General features: G+C 34.5%; 3 protein-coding genes across 11 annotated transcripts in view; 2 read left to right on the top strand and 1 right to left on the bottom strand.

The window, feature by feature from the left end:
• GNPDA2 (glucosamine-6-phosphate deaminase 2) overlaps positions 1-18,946 on the top strand; it is a 44,538-nt gene extending 25,592 nt beyond the window's left edge. For 2 of the 4 annotated variants that reach the window (XM_016951490.3, XM_009447597.5), the window contains 2 exons: positions 18,499-18,559; positions 18,757-18,946. In XM_016951490.3, coding sequence (XP_016806979.1) covers positions 18,499-18,559; positions 18,757-18,802 — 107 coding nt within the window. In that variant the 3' untranslated portion in view covers positions 18,803-18,946. Of the gene's footprint in view, positions 1-8,369; positions 9,680-18,498; positions 18,560-18,756 lie in introns of those variants that run through there. The other 2 variants (XR_001716866.4, XM_016951488.3) reach the window with 2 other exon arrangements.
• GUF1 (GTP binding elongation factor GUF1) lies at positions 176-23,048 on the bottom strand. 6 transcript variants are annotated; one of them, XM_063809484.1, is made up of 18 exons: positions 22,382-22,779; positions 20,595-20,706; positions 20,306-20,454; positions 19,945-20,025; positions 18,730-18,807; positions 17,822-17,905; positions 15,114-15,178; positions 14,430-14,633; positions 13,009-13,148; positions 11,745-11,868; positions 11,179-11,311; positions 10,294-10,437; positions 9,354-9,487; positions 6,641-6,742; positions 5,414-5,533; positions 3,699-3,735; positions 2,425-2,565; positions 176-263 (listed from the first exon to the last, which is right to left on the bottom strand). In XM_063809484.1, exons 1-17 carry the CDS (start codon positions 22,772-22,774, stop codon positions 2,428-2,430), a joined length of 2,238 nt encoding a protein of 745 aa, XP_063665554.1. In that variant the 5' UTR covers positions 22,775-22,779; the 3' UTR covers positions 176-263; positions 2,425-2,427. The 6 variants fall into 6 exon arrangements, with proteins under 6 accessions (XP_063665554.1, XP_063665555.1, XP_016806975.1 ...); XM_063809485.1 differs by having other exon boundaries at positions 22,584-22,746; XM_016951486.4 differs by lacking the exon at positions 176-263 and having other exon boundaries at positions 424-2,565; positions 22,382-23,048.
• The window catches only part of YIPF7 (Yip1 domain family member 7), a 56,063-nt gene continuing 54,473 nt past the window's right edge, over positions 22,730-24,319 (top strand). The window contains exon 1 of the mRNA XM_054682862.2: positions 22,730-22,809. The gene's annotated coding sequence lies outside the window, so the exon portion shown is untranslated. The remainder of the gene's footprint in view (positions 22,810-24,319) is intronic.

Below are 24,319 nucleotides of genomic sequence, written 5' to 3'. Positions count from 1 at the left end.
TAAAACTACTTTTTTGTACTACTATAACTAAAGAGTCATAGGTTAAAAAAAGGTAAAATTAGTCTGAATAAAAAAGACTAAGACTGGTAAATTATTAAATAGCAAGCACATAGTACATATTACGTTCCAAGAACCAATTTGTAACTTATCCTTTGGCAGTGATAGAACAGAACACTTTGTTTTACAATTTTTTAATTTCAAATACTGTCATTTTCAAAGTACTACTGTCATGGTCTTTCAGATTTCATCTGTTTTATCAGAACCTGGAAGGGGGAGGGAAGATACATAAGATGATAATGTATGTATCTAGGACTATATCACAGGCTACTTCTACACATGATTTTAAGTAAATCTCCACTTAATTTATAATTAAAATGATTTCACAATAACTGTGAGCTCAAAATATCTGAGACAGCTCTCAAGTCAGTTTAGAAAGTTTATTTTCCCAGGGTTAAGGTGTGCGCATGACACAGCCTCAGGAGGTCCTCACCACATGTGCCCAAGGTGGTTGGGGCACAGCTTGGTTTTACACATTTTAGAGAGACATGAGACATCAATCAGTATGTGTAAGGTGTACATTGGTCTTGAAAGGCAGGACAACTTGAAGAGGGGCGGGGGCTTCAAGCATAGGCAGGTAAGAGAGAAAGGGTTGCATTTTTTTGAGTTTCTGATTAGCCTTTCACTGAATATACAATTTACATGTGAGAGGAGGGTAGAGGAATAGTCAGTTATACCTTAATCTGGCTTAGTGAAACATGAAACAGAGAAAGCAATCATTTATGCATTTGTTTCATGTGAGCAGAAGGAAGACTATGAGTTCTTAGTCCATAAGGAATTCCCTTGTGGGCAAATTTTATCTTTGTGGCTGTCTTATTTAGGAATACAATGGGAGGCAGGTTTGCCTCAATCAGTTCCCAGCTTGACTTCCCTTTGGCTTAGTGGTTTTGAGATTTCTTTTTCTTTCATATAACCTTAGTATAAAATTCATCCTTGATAGTGTTTATCCCTAAAAGACATTTTCTTCATTCAATTCATTCAAGGTAGAAGATAAAAATCAATGGCTAAATGATGTTGTCTTGCTCTAATACAGTCTGCTGTCTGGTTTGTTCGTTGGCTGAATAAACATGGGAGCTGAGAGCTCTGGAGAAATACAGCCATTTACTGGCTGTGAAATCTCAAGTTAACTACTCTAAAATCGCTTCGATTATGAAATTTAGACAATAATTATTAGAATGTCATTATGAGTTCCTGGTAATACCAAACACCTGTCATTTTACACAAATGCGTTTTGAATGTCTGAAAGACAGCTCCTGCCCTTAATTTAGATGTAAACCATTTAGTTTCAAACTAACCACCTGATAAAATCTATAAACATTTTATCATGAACTAGAGCAGATGTCTGTTATTTGATGTCTATGTTATTTGAGTTTACTGTTTAATAAGTGAATTCATATCAATTAATCCTGCTAACAAATTTGACACTTAAGGTGATTCTGAAAATCCTTTAAACTTAAAGTAGATGGAATCTTAAGTATGGGGCCTTTTAGTGTCAGTAAAGAAAAACTGCATGCAACAAAATATAGCAGGTCCTCACTTGTTGAGATTCATGGAAATTGTGACTTTAAATGAAATGACATGGCTGGGCATGGTGGCTCACACCTGTAATCAGCACTTTGGGAGGCCACGGCGGGTGGATCACGAGGTCAGGAGTTCAAGACCAGCCTGGCCAACATGGTGAAACCCCGACTCTACTAAAGATACAAAAAATTAGCCGAGCATGGTGGTGCACGCCTGTAATGGAGGCTGAGGCAGGAGAATCTCTTGAACCCGGGAGGCAGAGGTTGCAGTGAGTCGAGATTGCGCCATTGCACTCCAGCCTGGGCGACAGGGCAAGACTCTGTCTCAAAAAATAAATAAAAATGAAATGACGCATAAACCAATTTTTTTTCCTCATTGATGTTACAAACCACTTAAGGAAATGACATCATTCAAGAACATTGTGCTACGTGTCATTTTGCTTAAAGTCAGTTTCTAAGAACCTTTCGATGGCATTTAAGGACTTAACTGTAGTTACAATTGAGTGCTATGTGTCTTGCACCTCTGAATATTTAACGTATTACCTCATTTAATCTTCACAACAACAACTTATGTAGGTAGTAATATAATCTCGATTTTACTGAAGAGGAAACAAAGGTTAATTTGGCCACGGTCACCTTACTAGTGAGTGGTTGGAACAGATATTTGAGAACAGGCAACATGGCTTCAAAATAAAAAGCTCTTGCCTACCCACTAACTACTCCCTTTCAACGAAAGACTACTAGGTTATTTGAACCTGAATACCCTGAAAGTAACAAGCAAATTTTATAATTTTCTTTCTGTTGTCAGCATATTACAAATTGCAATGAAAATTCTTTGTTTTCCCACCAATTATTTAGAAGATTGTGTTTTCAGAACTTTTATAAAAGCATCTTTTGGAACTTCAACGTTGCCAATTTTCCTCAGCTTTTTTTTCCCTTCTGCTTGTCTCTTCAAAAGCTTCATTTTTCGGGTAATATCACCACCATACTGAAAAATATTTTAAAACATTGGAAGTCTAAGTCACTCTAAAGAGAAACAATCATATGATTACAGCGGCATCAGTACAACCTTAACAACCATACCAAATTATTATCCATAAGGCAGACATCTCTGTAATCTTCCTAGCAGATCTAATTTTACTGTCTTCTCAAAGAATGATACAGGATTTAATCTGGATGGAGGTGAAGATTCCCAAGGAAACCTAGTATAATAATATGCATGTCAAGGAAGAATTATCAATCTCCTTACTGATTCTAGGCTTGGAATTTTGACTAGAAAGCCACAGTCTAATATAGGTAACTCTTAATCACATAGGAATAAATGTGCCTTTGGAGAAAGAATTGATCATTCAACTCTCACGATATTTAAGAATAATTTTTCTTTTTTTGAGATAGAGTTTCCCTCTCACCCAGGCTGGAGTACAATGGCAGGATCTTTGCTCACTGTAACCTCCGCCTCCTGAGCTCAAGCAATTCTCATGCTGCACCCTCCCGAGTAACTGAGATCACAGGCATGCACTACCATGCCTGGCTAATTTTTGTATTTTCAGTAAAGATGCGGTTTCACCATGTTGGCCAGGCTGGACTCGGAACTCCTAGCCTCAAGTGATCTGCCCATCTTGGCCTCCCAAGGTGCTGGGATTACAGTTGTGAGCCACCGAGCCGGCGCAAGAATAATTTTTTAACAGCTGAATAACAGCAAACTGGCAAAACAATGTCAGGAGAGGTAGACTTCAACTGTAAGATAAAGCCATTGTTTTCAAAATCTTTCATTATATGTTAGATCAAGAAAACATGTTACCCAGATCATAGAAATAACTGTTGTAAAAATCTTCCTTAGTATTACATATAAGAACAATTTTCATAAATATTTTACATATAAGAACAATTTTCATAAATATTTTTGTAAATTTTTATTTTATAAATAAGATGAAAAAATACTTAAAGATATGGGCAAAATGAACAGGTTGCCATAGTCAAGCTGAAATTTACCTATTCAAAAAGAGAACTTGGAAACAAAGAATGTATAAAAACCAACAATGGAAATCAATAAGTTTATGCCCCCTTTGATTTAAAACCCATAAAAGTTATAAAGTAGAATAAATACAACTAGATACATACACATTTTGCCAAAACGTTTTTCCTATAGGCTTTCACACTGTAAAAGAGAAAAATTCGTTTAAGTACATAATTCCATTATACTGTTTAAAAGCACTTCCTTACCAAAAACAATCTCCCCTTTACTAGAAAATTTTAATGATAGTATCATTACCTATGTAAAATTGCCATAAGCATATTAATTAGATACTTCAAATGCTCTTGTATTTATTTTCATGTACTTGGCATAAAAGAACAAATAAATTCAACATGTTTATCAACACACATTAAGAAAAAAAGGTCAAGGCTTGTGGTAGGCTTGATTAGGCCAAATTCAAGCATGATGTGACCTTGATTACAAGAAATACATTAGGTTATTTTTTACTCAATCTAAAAATTACCAATCTAAAAATTAACACTACTACTTCAGAAAAACAAAATATGTTTATTATCTTATTACTGCCTCTACTGAATGTGGATGGAGTGGCTAGGAAGCTTGATATATCCACCCCAGCAGTTATAAACTAATCTATTTCTACAATGTTTGAGAAATTTCTAGATCACTCTAATTTTGAAAATAGCTCCATCTTTATGTATTCCTTAAGACAGAAAAACCAATTTTTTTAAGGTATTATCTCAACACACTTATTTTAGAATGAGCAATTGCTAACTGTCTTAAATTGCACTTTCCAGGATGTTCCCTAGTTATCATTTCTACTCTGCCTGATCTCAGTATTTACGAAACACAGAATAACTAACCGAAGCAAAACAGTGTTAGGAAATGAAATGTATTTCAAACAGTGGGCCTAAAATTAACCTCAAGTCTGTATTAACATGATGGTTGTATTTCCTCATTAGGTTTGGGTTAAGGTAGAATTTAATAGCAATTTCTAGCTTTTCATAACTGAGGAGATACTTCCTACTTCCTAGAAGTCTTAGGATCATTAAGGAAAGGAAATGGGAAGTGCTACAAGACACATCCTGCACCTGCTGTCACAAGCAGAGCGGCTTATTCAGTGTTCTTCATTGTTATTTTTGGGTTTTTGTTAAAAAACTGGGTCTTACTATGTTTTCCCAGACTAGTCTCACAGCAATACTCCTGCCCCAGCCTCCCAAGTAGTTGGGATCACAGAATGTGAGCCACCACACCCAGCCAGTGTTCTGATTTATGTATTACATTTCATGAAAGACTAGTGTCCTACACAAATTAGCCTGTCTTCCATATCTACTATAATTCATGTGAGGTCCCTAATCTAGAATGCAAATCCTAACATGGTATTGGCATTCCTTGATTTATAACCTCCCTAGCTCTGCGGAAGTGGGGAAGCAATATTAAATGCTTTGGGTTAAAAAAAAATTGTAATTTTGTCATTTGGAAGACAAAACCTTTTAGTTTCAGTTTCTATTAATCTATAATCTACCTAAAGGGATAAAACCATAAAAGAAATTCCTTACCCAGGAAATTCAGTATAGACATTGATATGAGTGGAAATTAAAACAGTTCCTCAAACCCGTATACGTTATACTAACTGCAAATCACATCACCCAGTGCTGTTATATAAGTAATTCAAAGTAACAGTCATTACTTAAATCAGAAAACTGGAGAGCACCATCATACTGTTTCTACAAGTAAGAATAAAGCTTAGGCCAATGCTAAATAAAAATGTTCAATATTCTTTCACTTTTTAGGTATATCATTTCTGAAACTGGCTCAAGACCAAAAATGAATTTCAACTCACGTTTCTCTTGCAATGATTTTACTTCCAATAGCAGCTTGAATTGCTATCTCAAACAGTTGCCTAGGAAGAGAATCCTTCAGCCGTTCACATATGGCTTTGCCAATTGAATGAGCTTTGTCTCTGAGACAGAAAAATACAACTGTTTATATATCCTAAATAAGAATATTTCAAGTATTTTTCTAGGCCAGTTGCATAATCAGTGTAAAGGTGATCTCTTAAGGAGGTTCAAATGGAACTTACTTATAAATCTCTCTTACTCTCTGAATCATGAACAACTTCTCTGATTTAAAAAAGTAATGTATGATTACAGAATATTTAGAAATACAACATTAGACAATAGAAACCGTTCTTGATTCTCTTTCCTTACCCGCTGAAAATGGTTAAACATTTTGGAATGATTATTTTAAACAGTTATCTTTCTAGTCATTTTTTTGCATTTTTTTGTATGATCAGTGTTTACGATATATTCTACCCTCTTATTTAACAGACATTTTTATGTCACTAAATATTACTCCACAAGTTTTAATGGCTGAAAATAACAATATGGGTGCTTTGTAATTCATTTTAACCAATCTGCTGTTTCTTGAACACGTGGAGGTTTTCCTTTTTATAATTTTTTTACAAATATAAAAGGGCACGGTGGCTTACGCCTGTAAATCCAGCACTTTGGGAGGCCGAGGCGGGCAGATCAGAGGTCAAGAGATCGAGACCATCCTGGCCAATATGGTGAAACCCCATCTCTACTAAAAATACAAAAATTAGCCGGGCATGGTAGCATGCGCTTGTAGTCCCAGCTACTCAGGAGGCTGAGGCAGGAGAATTGCTTGAACCCAGGAGGCGGAGGTTGCAGTGAGCAGAAATTGCGCCACTGCACTCCAGCCTGGCAACAGAATGAGACTCCCATCTAAAAAAAAAAAAAAACAAATAAAACAAAACAAAAAAACTTGTTCCCAATTCTAAATCCATCATTATAAAATGTTTAAAACTTTTTTTAATATGGTGAAGGGAAACATTTCTATGACACGGTTCTTTTTGACTATTATAGCTCTGTTCTATTTTTAGCAGTCTAGAGAGAAGTGTGGAAAAAAAAGAGAAAGCAAAGTTAGTAGGGTGAACTCTATTTTAATTACCTTAGAAGTTTTTTAAATGCAGCTGCTCAAACAAAAATAAATGAAAAACATATCAAAAGTATTTTCACATTCCATGATTAGTTTCTATTCAACTTACTTGTGTACAACAGTTACTAGCTCCTCTACAGTATTTCCATTCAGTAGAATATCCATTTTTACAAGTTCTGCAGTCTGGTAGCCTGCATCTTCGTAATCAAAACTAAAAGGAAAAAAGTCCAAGTGATAAATATTACACTTCCCGAGAGATTACCTTTATTACTCTTTACTCTTTACTAAATGTCTACTTTCTACCGCATTACACTCCCCAAAGAGATATGTTTCCATCAAAATATTACATATACAGTTTCTTGTGAATGGATCTAAATGTTATCTTTTTATGTTTATTAAATCAAGGGCAAAAGCAAGGGGAATATGTTTATAGGGGAAAGGAAAATAAGCTGGTGAACCTGACAAAGAAAATGGTTTATTGAAGACAAATATCATGCCTTCCCAATGTTCCCAGCAGCTGGGAGGCTTCGGACAATACTATATATTATTAATGGATCATTTTCAGATTCATGAGTTGGGTTTCTGTTTAACTTTCTATTACCAATGACAACTCTATGTTTAAATAAATGCTATGACACTCATAAAATGCCATTAATAAATGAGACCTTTGAATTTCCTATTTGGCTCTTCAGCTTGCACCTCCCTTCACAGGGCTTTTGTGAGGATTAAATGAGTTAATACATGTAAACCAATTAGAGCAATGCCTAGTACATAATAAGTGTTTAAACAGAGCCTAGCTTAGCACACACAAGCACTTAGTTTCAGCTATTACTTTTAACAATGTGGTCAAAGCTTGCAATGTTAGTCAAAACAGACATTTAAATGTTTCACTTATAAAACTGAAGTCTAAAGAAAATTTCAATTAGGCTTACAAGTTGTCCCAATCACAGACAAGAATACGTATACTCCTATTGTCTTAATTTTAAAACAACTGGTGCCTGGACTTGCAAAATTATGTTTGGTTTCTAAAGATTTTCAGCAGGAAGGTCATAAAGTGACAATAATACACTCTATTAACAGATTATTTTCAGAAGTACTGTTAAAATCCTTCCTTTCTTCACGAAGCATCACTTATACATTTACTGTATGAAAGATACCATGTTAAGTATCATACAGAATACAAAGCAAATAGAGAATAAAACAGACATGGGTCCTTAACTTTGAAGTTGTTACAGCTCCAGCTATGTTGTGGTCCAAAATATTAAAAATCTTAAAAATTTCTTAACCCACTTTTTCAAAAGAAATCATTATAAAAATTGCGTTTTTGTTTCCAAGCAGTCCAATTGATACCTAACCTCTATTGAAAACATAGGTATTCTAGTGTTTCCTTAGAATGCAGGAAACACATTTGTAATTCCAAAAAGCTACTAGTTGCCATTGATTCTTGCCTCCTGGTATGAAATAAATTTTTTCCTGATCTTAATTCATAGCCTATGATGACTTTCTGTTAAGTGTGGAATTGACTGCCTATGTAAAACATCCATCTTGAACATAATTACCTTAATGCTGGAAGCTGGAATATTTTATTTTTATGTAGTTCAAAAATAAATCATGTTCTCTCATTAAATTCAAAATGTATTTAAGTTTCCAAACGACAAGGCTTTTTAAGACCACTTATAATTCAGAAAGTAGTACCCAAATGCAAACTAAAATTGACAGACTTCTGTTAAAAATATTTATAAACATTAAACCTAGTAATCTTCCTTTCAACTCTAGTAATTTTAATATGCCCCTCAATTCATTTTACTTTAAATTCCATTGCCACTTACTTGCTCAAGGTCTTGTCTGAAAGAAGACATAGAAGAAGAAAAAACTGGGTGACAAAGTAGAAGAAAATTCTCAATACAAAGGAACATGAAGATTCCTTGGTAAGAAGAATTATATATGCTAACTCTCTTCACTGACAAGATGATTAAATACAGTTAAACTTCCAAGTCACTGTAGCATGTTTGTTAAACACTGGAATTTGTCTCTGCATGTTAACATTAACATTCATGCACTGTGTGGGAGTTTTATAGATGTCAATGTTCATTTTTCCCCTTCTGCTTCCCCATGTTTCACATCTGTTTTCTATGTATACTATCCTGTAACATAAGATTTTATGGCATAGTGAGGGTATCTAGAGTTATATGCCCCAACAACAACAACAACAACAAACAGCCTCTCAGAATGCTATGCCCTGAGTTTCTTATTTGTTATTTAATAGTAACTCTCCTTTCACTTTTATCTGGCTTTTCTCCATGTACTCCTATGAGATACACAAAGGTTTTCGTGATGAGGACAACCTGTTCCTCGAAAGACTAAGTTATTAAAGTGTTCACTAATGGAGCGGCACATTTAACATTTTTTACAAACTGAATATGCACTTTTATTTTTCAAATGTAAATAGATGCTCTTGAGATTGCATAACATAAATATACATTTTAAAAGTGCCACTGAGGTTATGGTAAATTTTTGAAATTAGGTCTAATTCTTAACAGACAAGGAATACAGCTCTTCATGAAAAGGGGACTAACTTTTTTTGTTAAAAGAGAAATAAAAGTTAGATAATAAATCAAAGGAAACTCTTCTCCTATAAGCAAATCACAAGTAGTCTGTAACACCTATAAAGTTGTTCCAGGTCATTCTAACCTTAGAGTATGATTCTCAACTACCTTCAAGAAAGCTGAAATTACTAAATAAATGAAGAATTAGTATACCCTTGCTCATCAATATTTCAAAAAAGTTGGTCAGGCATCTTAGGTTCTCATTTTTTTTTTTACCTAGCATATCCAGAAGATAGGGATTTCAGAGAGTCATAAAAATCTACCACAATTTCATTCAAAGGAAAGAGATATTTAAGCATAACTCTATTTTGATCAATAAATATCATATTCTTCTGAACTGCTCTTCGAGCCTAAAAAGGGAAGGAAGAAAATGGGTTTAATGATAACCTACTCAAATACTGAGGAATAATGTATTTCTCTAAAGGTCTAGTAAAAACTTATAGGCAGTATTTATAATCCAGAGAGAAACATTTTATATTTTAATTGCATTAGGCTTGCTACCAAAGCTTTTAATCTTTATCTAACAATTTTATCTTTTAAAATGAACACTATTTCATTTAACAGTAAATCAAATGTAACTACATATAAAGTCAAAAGTCCTAATTTCTTGTTTTACAAATAATTAGGTCCAGAGAAATTAAAAGTTAAGACCAAGATTACAATCTAGTTTTTAACCTAATCAAAGCTCAAGTCACCATTTGACACACTTTCCAATATGTATCAGAGTATTTCACATAGATATTTTTAAGGAATATAATTACATACCATTTGTGGATTAAATCATTTATTACAATGTGGTGAGAACTAAAGCAAAATGGGAGTACCTTCAAATTTATGGTCCCTGAAGTACTATAATTATCTTTCAAACTACTCAAAAAGGCGAAATTATACATTTAGCTAATTATCAAATTTCTTTCCTTTGGGCTAACATATCAAATCAGTAAATTACACAAATTATCAGAAATATTTTTATTTAAAATCAAAATAATTTAAAAAGTATACATATCTATGTGTATAGATATAGACAGATACATATATGAAAATCTCATTAAATTCAGTATGCTCAGCAGAAAGAAATCTTTTAAAACCTGAGTTGGAAATCACTATTTCAGAGGACTAAAACCTAATTTTGTATTAAATTGTATTATAGTTATACCTCGCAAAGCATCATTATTTTTCCAGTGTATTCATCTGGTGTGATAATAGTGCCCAAAACAACTGGCTCCAAATATTCTGTTACTTTTGATTTATCGGGGAATTGTGCAGGATTGATAATTGTAATTTCTTTTTCTCTATGTTCCTAAAAATTAGAAAAATCAGCAATACTTAAAATCTTAATATAATGATTATCATTTTTCTTGTTTGCCTTATATTTTAAAATCCCTCCAGCTGTAATCATTTAATATTAATAACAAGTATTAGTAAACAACATATTCCAATTATTGATATTTACTAAACATATTTCATGGACCATTTAGAAGAAGTATGACAAAAGAATACACTTTAACCTGACACTTATAAAACATTATAGTCTAATAAGTTAATTTTGTTGGAAAATATTTAGATTGCCAAAATTAGTATTTGTTTAAAATGAACAGATTGCCACTTACGTGGAATACAATACTGTCTTCATCACTGATTTGAAATTTAAAATTTCCCAGTCACCAGAATGAATGCTTCACTTTTTACAGGATAAATTACTTATGACCAAAATTACATTTTTCATCTTTGTGCTAGAATCAGAACATTATTTTCACTACTAATTTTACCTTTTACGATCAGCAATAGACTAGTTTTGATAATCTGGAGATTATATCAGGTTAAGAAAAATATTGCATAAATTAGTTTTCAAAAAAGTTCTTCAACATTAGCCATAGGGTAATTCAATGTTTATTACTACTAATCAATAAATATTTTGTTTAATACTTAATCAGCTATTGGTATAGTAAAAAGCTTCTCCTGCATTGTATATACACACATTTATTTTTTCCAAGAGACTAATGCAAAACAGTACTAAATACCAGTACTAAATACCAAGTACCTTTATCAATTTTGATGATGACAGTACAGCTTTATATGGAACAGTAGGGGTTGTTAAAATAACAGAAGCATTATATTCTTGCTCCAGTCGCTGGTTGAAAACTTCCATGTGCAAAAGTCCAAGAAATCCTAGCCTGGGGGAGGAAAAGACAAACTCCAAAATGTTTATGTCCCATGGGCTTCATTTTTTTTTTTTTTAATGAACATATTGTTACTTTAAGGGAGGGATGGAATTAAGTCATTCAAACAATTCACAATATAATTAAATGCTAGCATAATTTTATTAAATAAGATTAAAATCTTCCATTGGGAATCTATTTTAAATCACTATAAAACTTACCCATAAAATGTCAATCCACAACATGAAACAGGCAGATAAAAATTGTTTTCGTTCACTTTACACTAATATAAACTTATTTTCAGTAAATGTTCCAGAACAATGCACCATTTTATACCTCCCTTACTTATAAAGATATTTTTTAAAAACCTCCCTTTCCTATAAAAATATTTTAAAAATACACCATTTACACCTCCCTTTCCTATAAAACACATGTGAATGAATCTTACCTCCAGCCAGCACCCAGAGCAAGGCTACTATCCCGATGAACGGTCACACTGGAATCATTTAAAGTCAGTTTTTCTATAGCACTCTTCAGATTGTTATATTCAGATTGGTCTAGAGGATACATTCCTGGGGATACAATGATTTCTAATTATCACGTGATAAGCTGCCTGCAGACCTATCAAACCACATGTGTAGTGCTGCCAACTTCCAAATTAGTCATTTACCTTTTAAATTACTTTCTTGTATTTTATTGACCAAAATATTGGTTTGCTAAAAATGAATGATTATTTGGTTTCAAAGTATCTTACAAGTCATTAGTCTGAAAGAATATACAACTAGATTTGCACTCCAAATAATGTTTTTAATGTTTTTGAAAAAATACAGGGAAAAGAAAAAAAAAACATGGGAATTAGGACTATTAAGAAAACACAGTGTAATTTCAAAAACAAAAGCACAAGACATTCCACAACCCAAATGAAACTTTATTATTGGATAAAAATAGGAGTAGACATGAAAACTATACTGCACTCTCAATTCTCTAAGGCAGATTATCTACTTAAAACCATAGTTAAATTTTGCTTTTTGGTATTTACTGACAAAAACTATGGGAATCACTACTGATTCTCTTTCATCTGACACCTCTGAAGTCCTCTAAAATCCACATGACTGACTTTGCCTAAAGGTAGGGGTAAACAAAGTTCCTAATTCCCAGTGAGAGAGACTGTAGGGCAAAAATTAAGGGCTAGATACTCAGCACAGAGTAACCTGATGACCTTCAATCAGGTCTTCCTTTTTCCAAAGTAAATGAAGTAAAAGATTCTGAAATTATACGTACTTGAGGCAACACCATTCTCTGTCATATCTACATTAGTACAGTACAATATTAAAGAAAGTCTGTCGAATATGAAGGCACTCAGTCAGTGTCTACTGATAATTACTAATAAGAACATCCTAATTAGAAAAATGTTTCAAATATAATAATGAACTCCCTAGAAAAATAAGAAAGAAGTTTATATTACTGTATCCTATATATCACAGCTTCCTCCTTAAGAACTTATTTCTTAACACATCCTAAATGATCTCCCACATATAATTTCATCACACATATGAAATTATAAACTGATAAACAGCACAAAGTGAAACAATATGCTGGAATTAGTGGTTATTTAAAATAACCAGAATGTGTATTTTTTCCTTAACCACTGAGACAGACTTTTAGTTTAAAAATATCATGGCCCTCAACCTTTGAATTTGTGAACTCCTCACCTGCAAATACCATTGGTTTCGCTGATTTAAACCCAGGCAAGGGCTCCACTGGTTGCTTATGTAAACATAATGTATCTCCTATTTGCGCTTCAGTGACATCTTTCATCCCAGCAATCAGATAGCCCACCTGTCCTGCATATCTAAATAAAATTATTATATGCAAATATTTACTGCTTTAATGTTTCAAGCACATAACTCACAATTAGTTCTACCTTCCCAGGAAACTATCATACACTTTCCAAACTTTCCATACACTTTGAAAATAAGTGCTACATATCAATTATCAAACTCTGAAGCTTGTCAGCAAATGAACACACCAGGTCTTACAATCCATTAGACCTCTCTACTTATAAACCTAATGCCTTTTTCATGATTCTGCCAACCTTTGCAATTTAAACAGCAGTTTCTAAAATATATGTAAATACAGTGAAACTAGTAAGTACAAAAGCATACACTTGTGATGTCTTTTATTAATGAATTGTGTTGAAAATGTTCTTTAACAAAGAAAAAAAGGTAAATTTTTATCCAAGAAAAATGTGAACTCTCAACAAACTGGACACTTGATATTCCTCCTGTAGCAAAAGAGCAAATCCTATGAGTTCAGTTTAAGCTTAGTTAAAAAAAAAAAAAATCCCTACAAAACTAAAATGATTTACACTTAGAATGAGCTTTAAGAACCTTAAATGAAGATGTGATGTTTGGTATATATGGCAGAATATAAATAGATGTTAAAATATTTCAGTAAAATAAAAATAGACTTTCTGACTCAATATAGTGCTGTTTTTAGACATATAACACTAAACACTCAAATGTGATCTGACAGTCATCTGGTTCAATAATTTCTACAGACAAGGAACAGGACCTTACAAAGCTCAAATTATGTACCAAGGTCATGCCTCATCAGTACCTGACACGGAGTAGGCACTCAATAAATAGTTCTTTTACAAGTCAATTCAGATGTTTTTCTAATGCACACTACCCTTGCTAATCCTACTCCCCAAGAATTTTAATCAAGGTTTTACCATGAATTCCACACTAAAGATTTATTAAGGTTTCTATTATACCACCTTTACATTGGAAAATCTAGTTATGAAGAAATGTCAAAAATGATACCTAATATGGATATGGGTGGAGGGAACTAACTCTTTCATTGTCTCATCAAATACATCGATATAGGATCCAATCTACCCTTGATCATAAATCTAGTTATAACTAGTCATTTAGAATAAAAAAAGTATCAACTGACATTTCTATTGTCCTTCCCACGAGATTCCTTGACAGAGCATTTACTGTATAGTTGCATTAAATAGTTTTTTTTAAGTTACCAAATGAGGATCATTCTAAGCATACCAAGTTGAGAAAAATGCAGAAATAGAACCACATACAAATGCATTTTAATTTTACTAATGCAGATTACTTACAATTTATGAGTTGGCTGCTCATTAGGATTCAAAACTCCTACTTCATTAACTTCATATGTCTTTTGAGTATGTGCAGATACAATTTTATCTCCTTTGGAAACCACTCCGTCAAATAATGCTACATTGGCTATCACACCTCTATACTGGTCAAAGGTGGAGTCAAATACCAAAGCTCTCAGGGGATTTTTGCGATGCACTTTAGGACTAGTAAATATAAGTAAAAAGTAAATATATATACACTAAATTAAAATCTTAATAAAATTCCTATTTTCAACTTAGATATTGTACTTGAGTTCTTGAGAAAGTTTGATACACAACAGCCTAAATAAAAAGACCTTTTTATAAAATATATTAGATTTAATAACCTCTAGTTTTAACAAATTATTTATGAATATATTTGTATAGCTTAAAGCAAAGGAAAATAACTGCCAATGTACTGAGGTATATTTTATAATGATTGTCATGAAAAGACCTCTATCAATCATCTTTACTTTTACTTTACTGTACTTGCCTTCTATGTATTACTAAAAGCAAATAAATTTATTCTCGCTGCCTGCAAGAATATTTGCCACATCCATTAAGCTAACGTAACAGTTCAAGCTGACAGTCTTTGAACTATTAAACATGGACAGTTTTTGAACTATTAAATAGAGACAACTAGTACAAAAATCACCAAATACTCACGGGGGGATTCTTTCAATAATTGCCTGAAGAACACTCTCAACATTTGTTCCAAGTTTAGCAGAAATCTAAAAAGATACATGTGAAAAATATAAGCATTTAAAGTTAAGACTATACTTTTCTATCTTGATGACCTGTGACTTATGATCAGAAGGAAAAAAAAATTCCAATAGTTATCAATTTGAGAAATACACCAAAAGGAAAAGAACAAAGCAAACAGTATATTGACAAATACCTCTTTTTCTATTATAGTTAGGTAGTTCTACAGTTCTAGAATGGAATTATAAGAGAGTCCTAATTATGGTATTGAAAGAGGAATAGTTCGAAATCTGGGTAACAATCATGTCTTTGCATTGAATGCATGTATTTCACCAGTATCTATCTCTTTGAGCATAAATTTCATCATCTAAAAAATGAAGTGATTATTCATATTCTGCCTAAATCTCAAGGTTGTTGTGTGGATAAACAATGTATGTGGATGGCATAAAACCATAAGGCATCTTACTACTACTTTAGTGTTCTCACACCAGAAAAGCAAGCCAACACTCAAGCCACATGGTATGACTGACCTTTATCACTGGTAATAAATGGACTATCTCTGAAATCCTGACTTCAAACTTCTTACTCTTCACATTCACTCTAGACCAGGATTTCTCAGTTTCAGCCCTACTGACATTTTGGGCCAGATAATTCTTTGTTTTGGGAGGCTGTCCTGTGCATTACAGGATGTTCAGCAGCAACCAGGGCACCTCATTTACCCACAAGATGCTGGTAGCATCCCTCCCAAGATGTGAAAACCAAAAATATCTCCAAATATTTGCCCAGGGGCAAAACCACCCACCACTGACAACTACTGCTCTAGACTGTAGTACTTTCTTTACAATAGTCCTTAACTTGTAACTATTGAATATACTACTTGATGCTGTCCATCAGCTTCACCCTCCACTCTGTTTCTATCCTTTCCCAGATGGGACTCCAAGATCCATCATTTACAATCACTCTGGTTCAACCACTTTCTGTTCTCTTCTTATTAGAGGCAGCTGACAAAACCTCAACCTTGACTGCATCCAATTATGTGTTTTTTCTATGCCCATATACAGAGCAGCTTAACATTACTGGAAAAAAGAAATCAAATAAATGGTCTGGTTCGTTTCCTGTATCTGACAACGAGCTATCTTGCCTATGGGCAGCTGTGCTTCTTATATACTTATCTCCAAATCAAGAAACATCATTTAATGCAATGCAGATTTTAAAATTAAGGTTCTTTATTAATTTTAAAGTATGAAATGGAGGTTTGTAGACAGTGCTCAGTTTAGCAATGAACTGTTATGTTTTATGTATATTGTTTCCTCCTGGATCATAATCTCCTTTTCATATGGATAGTTAATACTGAGCCATAATAATTTCACATCTGGGCTACCATTAATAGCTGGATTCCCTGTATCTCTTCTTATACCTCTTTGATCCATTCTCTGTAAGGCTACCTGAATGACTGGTTAATTTGTTTCTCTTGCTTTAAAATCCTTCCATTGTCTTAGAATAATTTTCAAGCTCTTCAGCACAGCACGAGTCCCAGCATGACTTGATTCCTGCATACCCCTACAAAGCCTTCTCATCCAATCAACCTTTCTGATCAGTAAACATGCCAAATCTTTTCCTAATTTAAGTCCTTTACACATGCTCTTTTCTCTTCCTGGAATGTTTTTCCGAAAATTATTCATTCCTCCACGTTTCAGTTTATCAGAGACGCTTTTGCTAAGTTATTCCATGTCATAACGTCTCTCTAAGAAAAAAGACTTTTCACTGTTAATGATGGTATTTCACCTAGAATAATAACAATTTGTCGAATGAATTTCCTTGACAATCTCTATCCTAGTCAATAATTCCTATGCTTACTTCTTTGTTTACTTATTTATTGACTGTCTGCAGAAAGGAAGGGGTCTTGTCTGTCTTATTCACTGCCATACTCTTAGCTGGCATATACCAAATAAGAATCTGAATGAATTTTATTAAGATTAAAATCAGAATAGTTAATTGTATTTTAATATAACATAATCCAAAATATAAAACCATATATAACTTGCTCTTTCGAAAATTAAATGAGCTTGAAAGAAAAACATTACATTGCTGTGCTGACATACTTTACACTACCATGTAGTATAGCAGTTTGGCTGTGGCTGTTTAACAAGCAGATCATCATTTCAAAGGTAAATAAAAATTCAAATTTAAAATGGTAGCAACTTTGATATAAATAAAATCTATTGTTTCCTAGCACTACAACTAGCTTTTTACAAAACAGGTTTTTGTCAGTTCCAAGAATGATACATACAAAAGCCCTGAAATTAGTTTGAACCTGCTCTTCAAAGACAGTATTTCCACTGGGCAAAATGACACACAAGAAATACTGCAGGGAGTTTCAGAAGGCCTGTGTTTTAGTCCTGGCACATTGGCTAACTAAACCTGTGATCTTAGGAAAGTGATAAAACCTTTGAGCCTCAGTTCCTTTAACTACAGCATCGCAATAATTTCTGTATGTCCTAACAATATAAAAAGGGCTTTTGATAAGGATCAAAGGAAATAATAGTAAAAGAAGTTTGTAAAACTATAAAAAACAGCATATAATGCCAGGTTATCAAATACCATGAAATTTCACTTAGCCCAATTACTTGAGACTTTTTTCAAAGTATAATCTTTTTAGGAACGTATTTTACCTTAATACATTCATCACTTGGAATATCAAACACTTTCTCAATTTGGTTTTCAACCCTTTCAGGATCAGCATTCTTCAGATCTATCTTAAAAAAAAAAAATCCATTATGTGTTAGTATAATAAAGATAAGATGTATTATGTATTAACAGTATTCGGAGGTAATTAAAAGCTTACCCACTTTAACCTAACTGACCCCTCTACAATATTTTTTCAAAAGCAGTAAAATAATCTATATATTAGCAGTATAATTTAATAACCATGATTGAAAAAGAGAAGTTAAGTAGCAGAGCTTGCAAAAAAAACTTAAGCAGTTAGCTACCCAGGGCAGCAGAAGAGATCAGTAGTAATTTATCAATTAAGCAGCATGTGAACTGATTTTAAAGGTTAAGTTAAATACAACATTAAGTCTGACAACAAGCTGTCTTACCTATGGCCTTCTTTTAAACTTAACTCCATTATCAAGAAATATAATTAAAGCAATGCAGATTTTAAAATTAAGATTCTAAATTAATTTTAAAATATGAAATGGAAGTTTATAGACAGAGCTCAGTTTAGCACTAAATTGTCATGCTTCATGTGTTGTATTGTTTCTTCCTAGATTATAAACTTCTCTTCTTTTCCTATGTATGGTTTAATCTGACAAACATGTTTCATCTGCCCTGCTTCCCTTCCCTACAGAAATGGCCCTCAGTTACCACAAGATAATTCAGGAGAACTATCTTCTCAACTCTGTGCAAGGGTGAGTTTCAGTTGCACTTCTGTTATATACAATTCAAAGAGATAAATCCCACCAATATATTTAATAAATAGCTGGTGATCCCTCATATAATAAATAGTACAACTGACATTTAAACATTAATTGTACTTTTAGAAAGTGAAATAACAACACTGTTGTCTCATTGTAATTACCTTATTTATAACTGGAATTACCGATAGCTGTGCTTCGAAGGCAAGAAAGAAGTTTGCTACAGTTTGGGCTTGAATTCCCTGAAAATATCAAGATACAAGATACTGAGATGACCATTCTATTATCTATCACAAAACTTGTAATTTAAGACCATTCCATACATCTTCATCAAGAGATTTTGCGTTATGCTAATAATAAAATTAAACAAAATGCCATGTAGCTACCCTTCATGCTTTTCTCTCCAACTTATGTCTTTGGGGTCAAAATGAAAATCGCTGATGGTAAAGCAATAATCACATTAAGTAGAGTGAGCCAACAGACAGTCTACTAAGCTTGAGATAGGAAGCCTTTAAGGAAAGGTACACGGCAGCTCAACTATGATACCTATTTTTCCATGCATCTGAATCATCCTCTGTAATAATTCCTTTCAGTTCAGAAAGCATTTATTGGAGGGCCTTTTCTGTGCCAGAAACTACATCAGGCATTGGAGAAACAAAAGATGTAACATGGACTCTCAAGGACCTCAAAGCTTATTAGAGAACACAGTCATCAAGGTGGTTTATAAAGGCCAGTACTGCCTACATAAGGTAGAGATTGACTTTCCTTGATGGGATCAGGAAAGGCTTAATGGCTTAACACAACACTGTCACCACCACCACTAAAAAAAAGTTGGGTTTTGAATGAAGAGTTTGTGAGAAACATGTAACAAAAGTTTATATTCACAGCTCTTATATGGTCATCTGCTGAGTGTCTTTACAGCTTACACAACAAAAGAGCTTAGTAATGTTATTGATTTTTTAAAAACCTAATACTTCCAAATTATTGCCTTAAAATCACCTAAAATGATCTGAAAACTAATGATTTATTCTCAAGATCTGCTAAAAATGGATATAGAAACCTCAGATTAAGAACTGCTAAAGTTGGTGGGGTTTTTTTGGTAAGATGCATTGACAATATGATGTCACACTTCAAAAAAATACAACAATCTTTTGAACAATTCCAATTTAAAAACTAGTCAATTCCAGAGAATGCTTTATTGTAATAATATTTCAGATTAACAGGATGAAACCATATGATTTTCAGTAAGTAACAGATTAAATCTATTTTTCAAACACAAAAACTCTATTTCCAAAACACATTTTAAAGAAAAACTCTTGAAACAACCAAATAATCATGTCATATCACATGTCACATCATACAAAATGAAAAATACCTACCTCATTTGCATCAACCACAAGTAAAACACCCTGGCAAGCAGAAAGTGACCTGGATACTTCATAACTAAAATCAACATGGCCCTGAGAAACAAAAATATTGATACCTGTAAATGTGAGTTAATTTTTTAGGAAAGAGCATTATGGCAAATTTATTGACTTTACTTGATAAAAGTTGTTAAATACTCATTTCTTTTTTGTAGCCTGCACTTTTGAAACAACTGACACTAACATAAGAACAGTGAGAAAACAAAAAGCAAAGGCAGATGTTTAATACTCAGTTCAAAAATTAAACAAGGATCTGTTTGCACTACTGACACAATGTTGACTTTAACAATATATGCAAAATTAATATTAAACTTACCGGTGTATCAATGAGATTTAAAAGGTACTGCTTTCCTTCACAATTGTAAAAGAGAGATGCTGTCTGTGCTTTAACAGTGATTCCTCTTTCTCGTTCCACTTGCAATTTATCAAGAACCTGCTTATTATTCTTTGTTTTATCAATTGTCCCTATAAACAGAAACACTTACTGATATTTCTCTGGGCTTTAAAAAAAAAGAGAATATTACTTATAAAATTAAAATTTAAGAGTAAAAGTAATTCCCAATAACTCGCAGCCATCAGTTAAGTATGTAACATAAATGAAATACCTGTAAGTTCTAGGAGCCTGTCAGCTAAAGTACTTTTGCCATGATCCACGTGTGCAACAATACTGAAATTTCTAATATTTTCAACAGGAAACCTAGACATGTCAAGTTTTTCCTAGAAAGGGGAAATACCACATTTAGGAGTATAAATTTTGCATACTATCAAACAAGTATACCAATTCAAAGAATATTCTTTTAATCGTTGAACAATACCATTTCTAGCATTTATATTGTTTATATTATTATTCTAAGAAAAAGACATGTATGGCTAAGTTCATATTACAAGGAACATCAGTTTAATAGCCAAAGGTAACTATACAGCTAAATAATAATCCCTTAACATTTCTACACAATTTTTAGGGCCAATCAGGAACTGAATTTATTATCGTGAGTGGAGAACATGAGACACCTAGAACTTCTAAAGGCCTGAGAATACCTTGTCTAGTAAAACTTTTGAGGCAATGGAGCTACAGAAAAGCTGAAAGAAGATAAATTTTCTGCTCCTATCACACATTTAATCAGGAATCAGATTTATTTAAAAATCTGTGTCTCTAACTGAGCCTCAAAATTTTATTTTAGATACAATTTTGCTACTTTGCAGCTTCTCTGGTGAGAAAGAAAAAAAGATGACATCCAACAAAAGACTTATCATTTAAAACTTAAAAATATTTTAAAATGGAACTCCTGGTTTTTCGTGTACACATCTTCTTTAACGTTTTACTGAAACACATCACAAATTGCTAGAAATTGTTATCAAGCAAAATATACCAGTTTTTTGTACTCTAAACATTTTTTTCCAATCAACTGCATATTTCACAATCAGCAAAATCATGAAATTACAATGAAATATAAAATTCACGTGAGCTTTATGTTTTTTAATAGCCCCATAAAGACAGATAATAAAAGCACAATTATAGCTGAAAGTCTGCCAAAAAAAAATTAACAAAAAAAACTAATTCTGATGTTTGCCCTGTAGATTTTCTTTCCCTTCAGTTCAAAAGGTATAGAGAATTACACCATCTTTAAACTTCGAATTGCAATATAAATCCATTTTTAAAACCACAGGCATATTAGGGCCAAAGTTGATTAATTATAAGGTTTTGTCTTTCTGCATACTTATAGCTTGCCTTCAGTCACTTCACTTTTCTGCCTAAACTGTATCCATTCACAATTATCAGAGTTGTTGAACCTCCCACCCTCTCCCACCAGAGTCAAAATTACACAGGTTTGCTCTGGCTGAGGTAGAATGAAATAAAACTACAAAGACACACCGAGCACTTCCTGCATTCTAGGTATTAGTCTAAAAAAGTCCACTTCTCACATCACACAAATCTCACAAATTAGCCATTGGATGTTTGATTAGTTCTGCATTCAACAAATGAAGTAGGAGAGTGACAAAGTAGTAACTTGCCCAGGCCACATAGCTACTTAATTTGCTGGAAAATGGACGTTATATTAATATTTACTAGCAACTTGCTTAGTAGGCTTTTTAGGAGAATTAAATAGATGAATAAACGCAAAGCACTTCGACCAGTGGCTCGCGTAAACAAATCAACATTTGACATTGCAAGAGAAAACCTACAAAGTTAGTGACTTGCCCAAGGTCACACCAGTGAGGAGTGGAGGGTCGGGAACCTAAGCAGTGCTCACACTCTCTGCTCTGCCTCCCTGTACCAAGTCGCAAGCAGGGTTCAGAGCTAGTCCCAGAAAGCCCTATACAATTTCCAAGATCGCATGGGGCACTCCAACGTTTGAAAACTTGGCTAAATCAGATTCCAGGGGGCAGTCACCTTGAATTCTGCGGAGCTGTAGAGCCTGTTGGTAGCCCAGGACTCTGGAGCAGCCCCAAGGGTCGGCGCGGGCCGGGGCCCCGGGGCCACCAGAAGCGCGGCACCAGTGGCTCGTGGCGCGAGAGCGCGTGCGCACCCCCAGCCCCGACCCACGAGGGTCCACATGACCCGGGCGGCGGAGGCGTCAGGAGAGGGTACCCACACGCAACAGCAGCATAGCCCGTTTTTTTTCGAAGGTACCCCCCGTAGGATCCGGTGGACAGGACTCAAAACAGATCCTGTGAAGCGAAGACAATGAACCCCGGGGAGCTCTGCCCAAGTATCAGATCCGGAAGCAACCCGAAGGCGCGGCGCAGCTTGCCGACGTCTGCGCGCCGCACGCCGTCGTGACATCAGCGTGTCTTGGCGCCGGGTAGTGGAGTGGTCACGTGAGTGGAGGCTTTCGATTAACTCCCTAAAACGCAGGGTGTAGACAGAGTACTTATTAGCTTATATTGTCTGCTGAGTGCTGTGCCAATTCCTTTGCATTGTCTCTTTCTTTCTCACTGCCCTGTGGTGTGTGTACTGTCAGTTCCCCCAAACAACCTCTGGAAATCCGGACCGAGTGACTTGCCCAGGAGCTCACAGGTGGGGAGCTGTGGAGCCTGGAGTGCCGCCCAGGCAGTCTGATTCCCGAACCAGGAGCCGAGGTCTTAGTCCAGGGACTTAAAGATGCTATTATTAGCACAACGTTGAGACTTAGCCTTCTACCTAATGGCAAAATAATAATGGCACTTTTAAAATCTGGAGGTCGAAATATATTCCCCATGTTGTCAGTGACTGAGCTAATCTTGAAGTGCATCTGAAAGGAAACGGGCCATAACATTGATTGCAATACTGAATCCAGGAAGGTTTTGGCAAGAAGTAAAGGTGGGAAAAAGTTCCATGCTGGACCCCCAATGTTTCCATCGTCATCAAGTTACCACTTCATGGAATGAGCTCTGACGAAGTAAGAATGGGGGATAAAACAGAGATGATAGGAGGATTGCATCCAGTGTTTGTCTCCCACTATTTCTCTTGCGCTTTTCTGGAATATCCAGAATTTGGTGCGAAGGAGGGAGATGACAGCTGTGTTCAGTTCATCATTGTGACTGAAGACAGAATCATTCGTATTGTTTCCAGAGCCTTTGAAAGTTTCTTCATTTGGAGGATTTCTTAGGATCAAGAATTCTGTACCAGACTCAGTTCTTTCTTGGATTTTTTTTTTCCCCCTGAGATGGTGTCTCGCTTTGTCGCCCAGGCTGGAGTACAGTAGCGCTATCTCGGCTCACTGCAACCTCCGCCTCCTGGGCTCAAGCGATTCTCCTGCCTCAGTCTCCTGAGTAGCTGGGATTACAGGCGCGCGCCAGCAATCATGGCTAATTTTTGTATTTTTAGTAGAGACGGGGTTTCACCATGTTGGTCACGCTGATCTCGAACTCCTGACCTCGTGATCCGCCCACCTCGGCCTCCCAAAGTGTTGCGATTACAGGCGTGAGCCACCGCGCCTGGCCCTTTCTTGGAACTTTTATGAATTAAAACAGTACTTGATAGACGATTAATTCTGTCACACTTGTAAGAGAATGAATTTAACAACTATCTTGAAGTAAACACAATAATTTATATTCAATGTTGCCCAGACTTCCATAATTTGCACAATTACCCTCATTAATTTTCACCATATCCTGTCAAAGATAAAGGCAGACACCAGTTAAAGTGGTGAAGACAGATTTTTATTATAGTGATATACTAATGCAATCGGGAGTAAGATCCAGAATGAACTAAACTACAATTTGTCCAGAGGCGACTGTATTTTAAAAGGAGAATGCGGGAGTAGGGAAAGAGAACAACTGGGCTTGATCAAAGTCAGGGAAACGGAAATTTACAAAAAACAAGGGCGGAAGAATGGTCCATTTGAAA

This window comes from Pan troglodytes, chromosome 3 (assembly GCF_028858775.2).
Source record: "Pan troglodytes isolate AG18354 chromosome 3, NHGRI_mPanTro3-v2.0_pri, whole genome shotgun sequence".
Taxonomy (NCBI): Eukaryota; Metazoa; Chordata; class Mammalia; order Primates; family Hominidae; genus Pan; species Pan troglodytes.
This window is presented reverse-complemented; position numbering and strand designations above follow the sequence as displayed.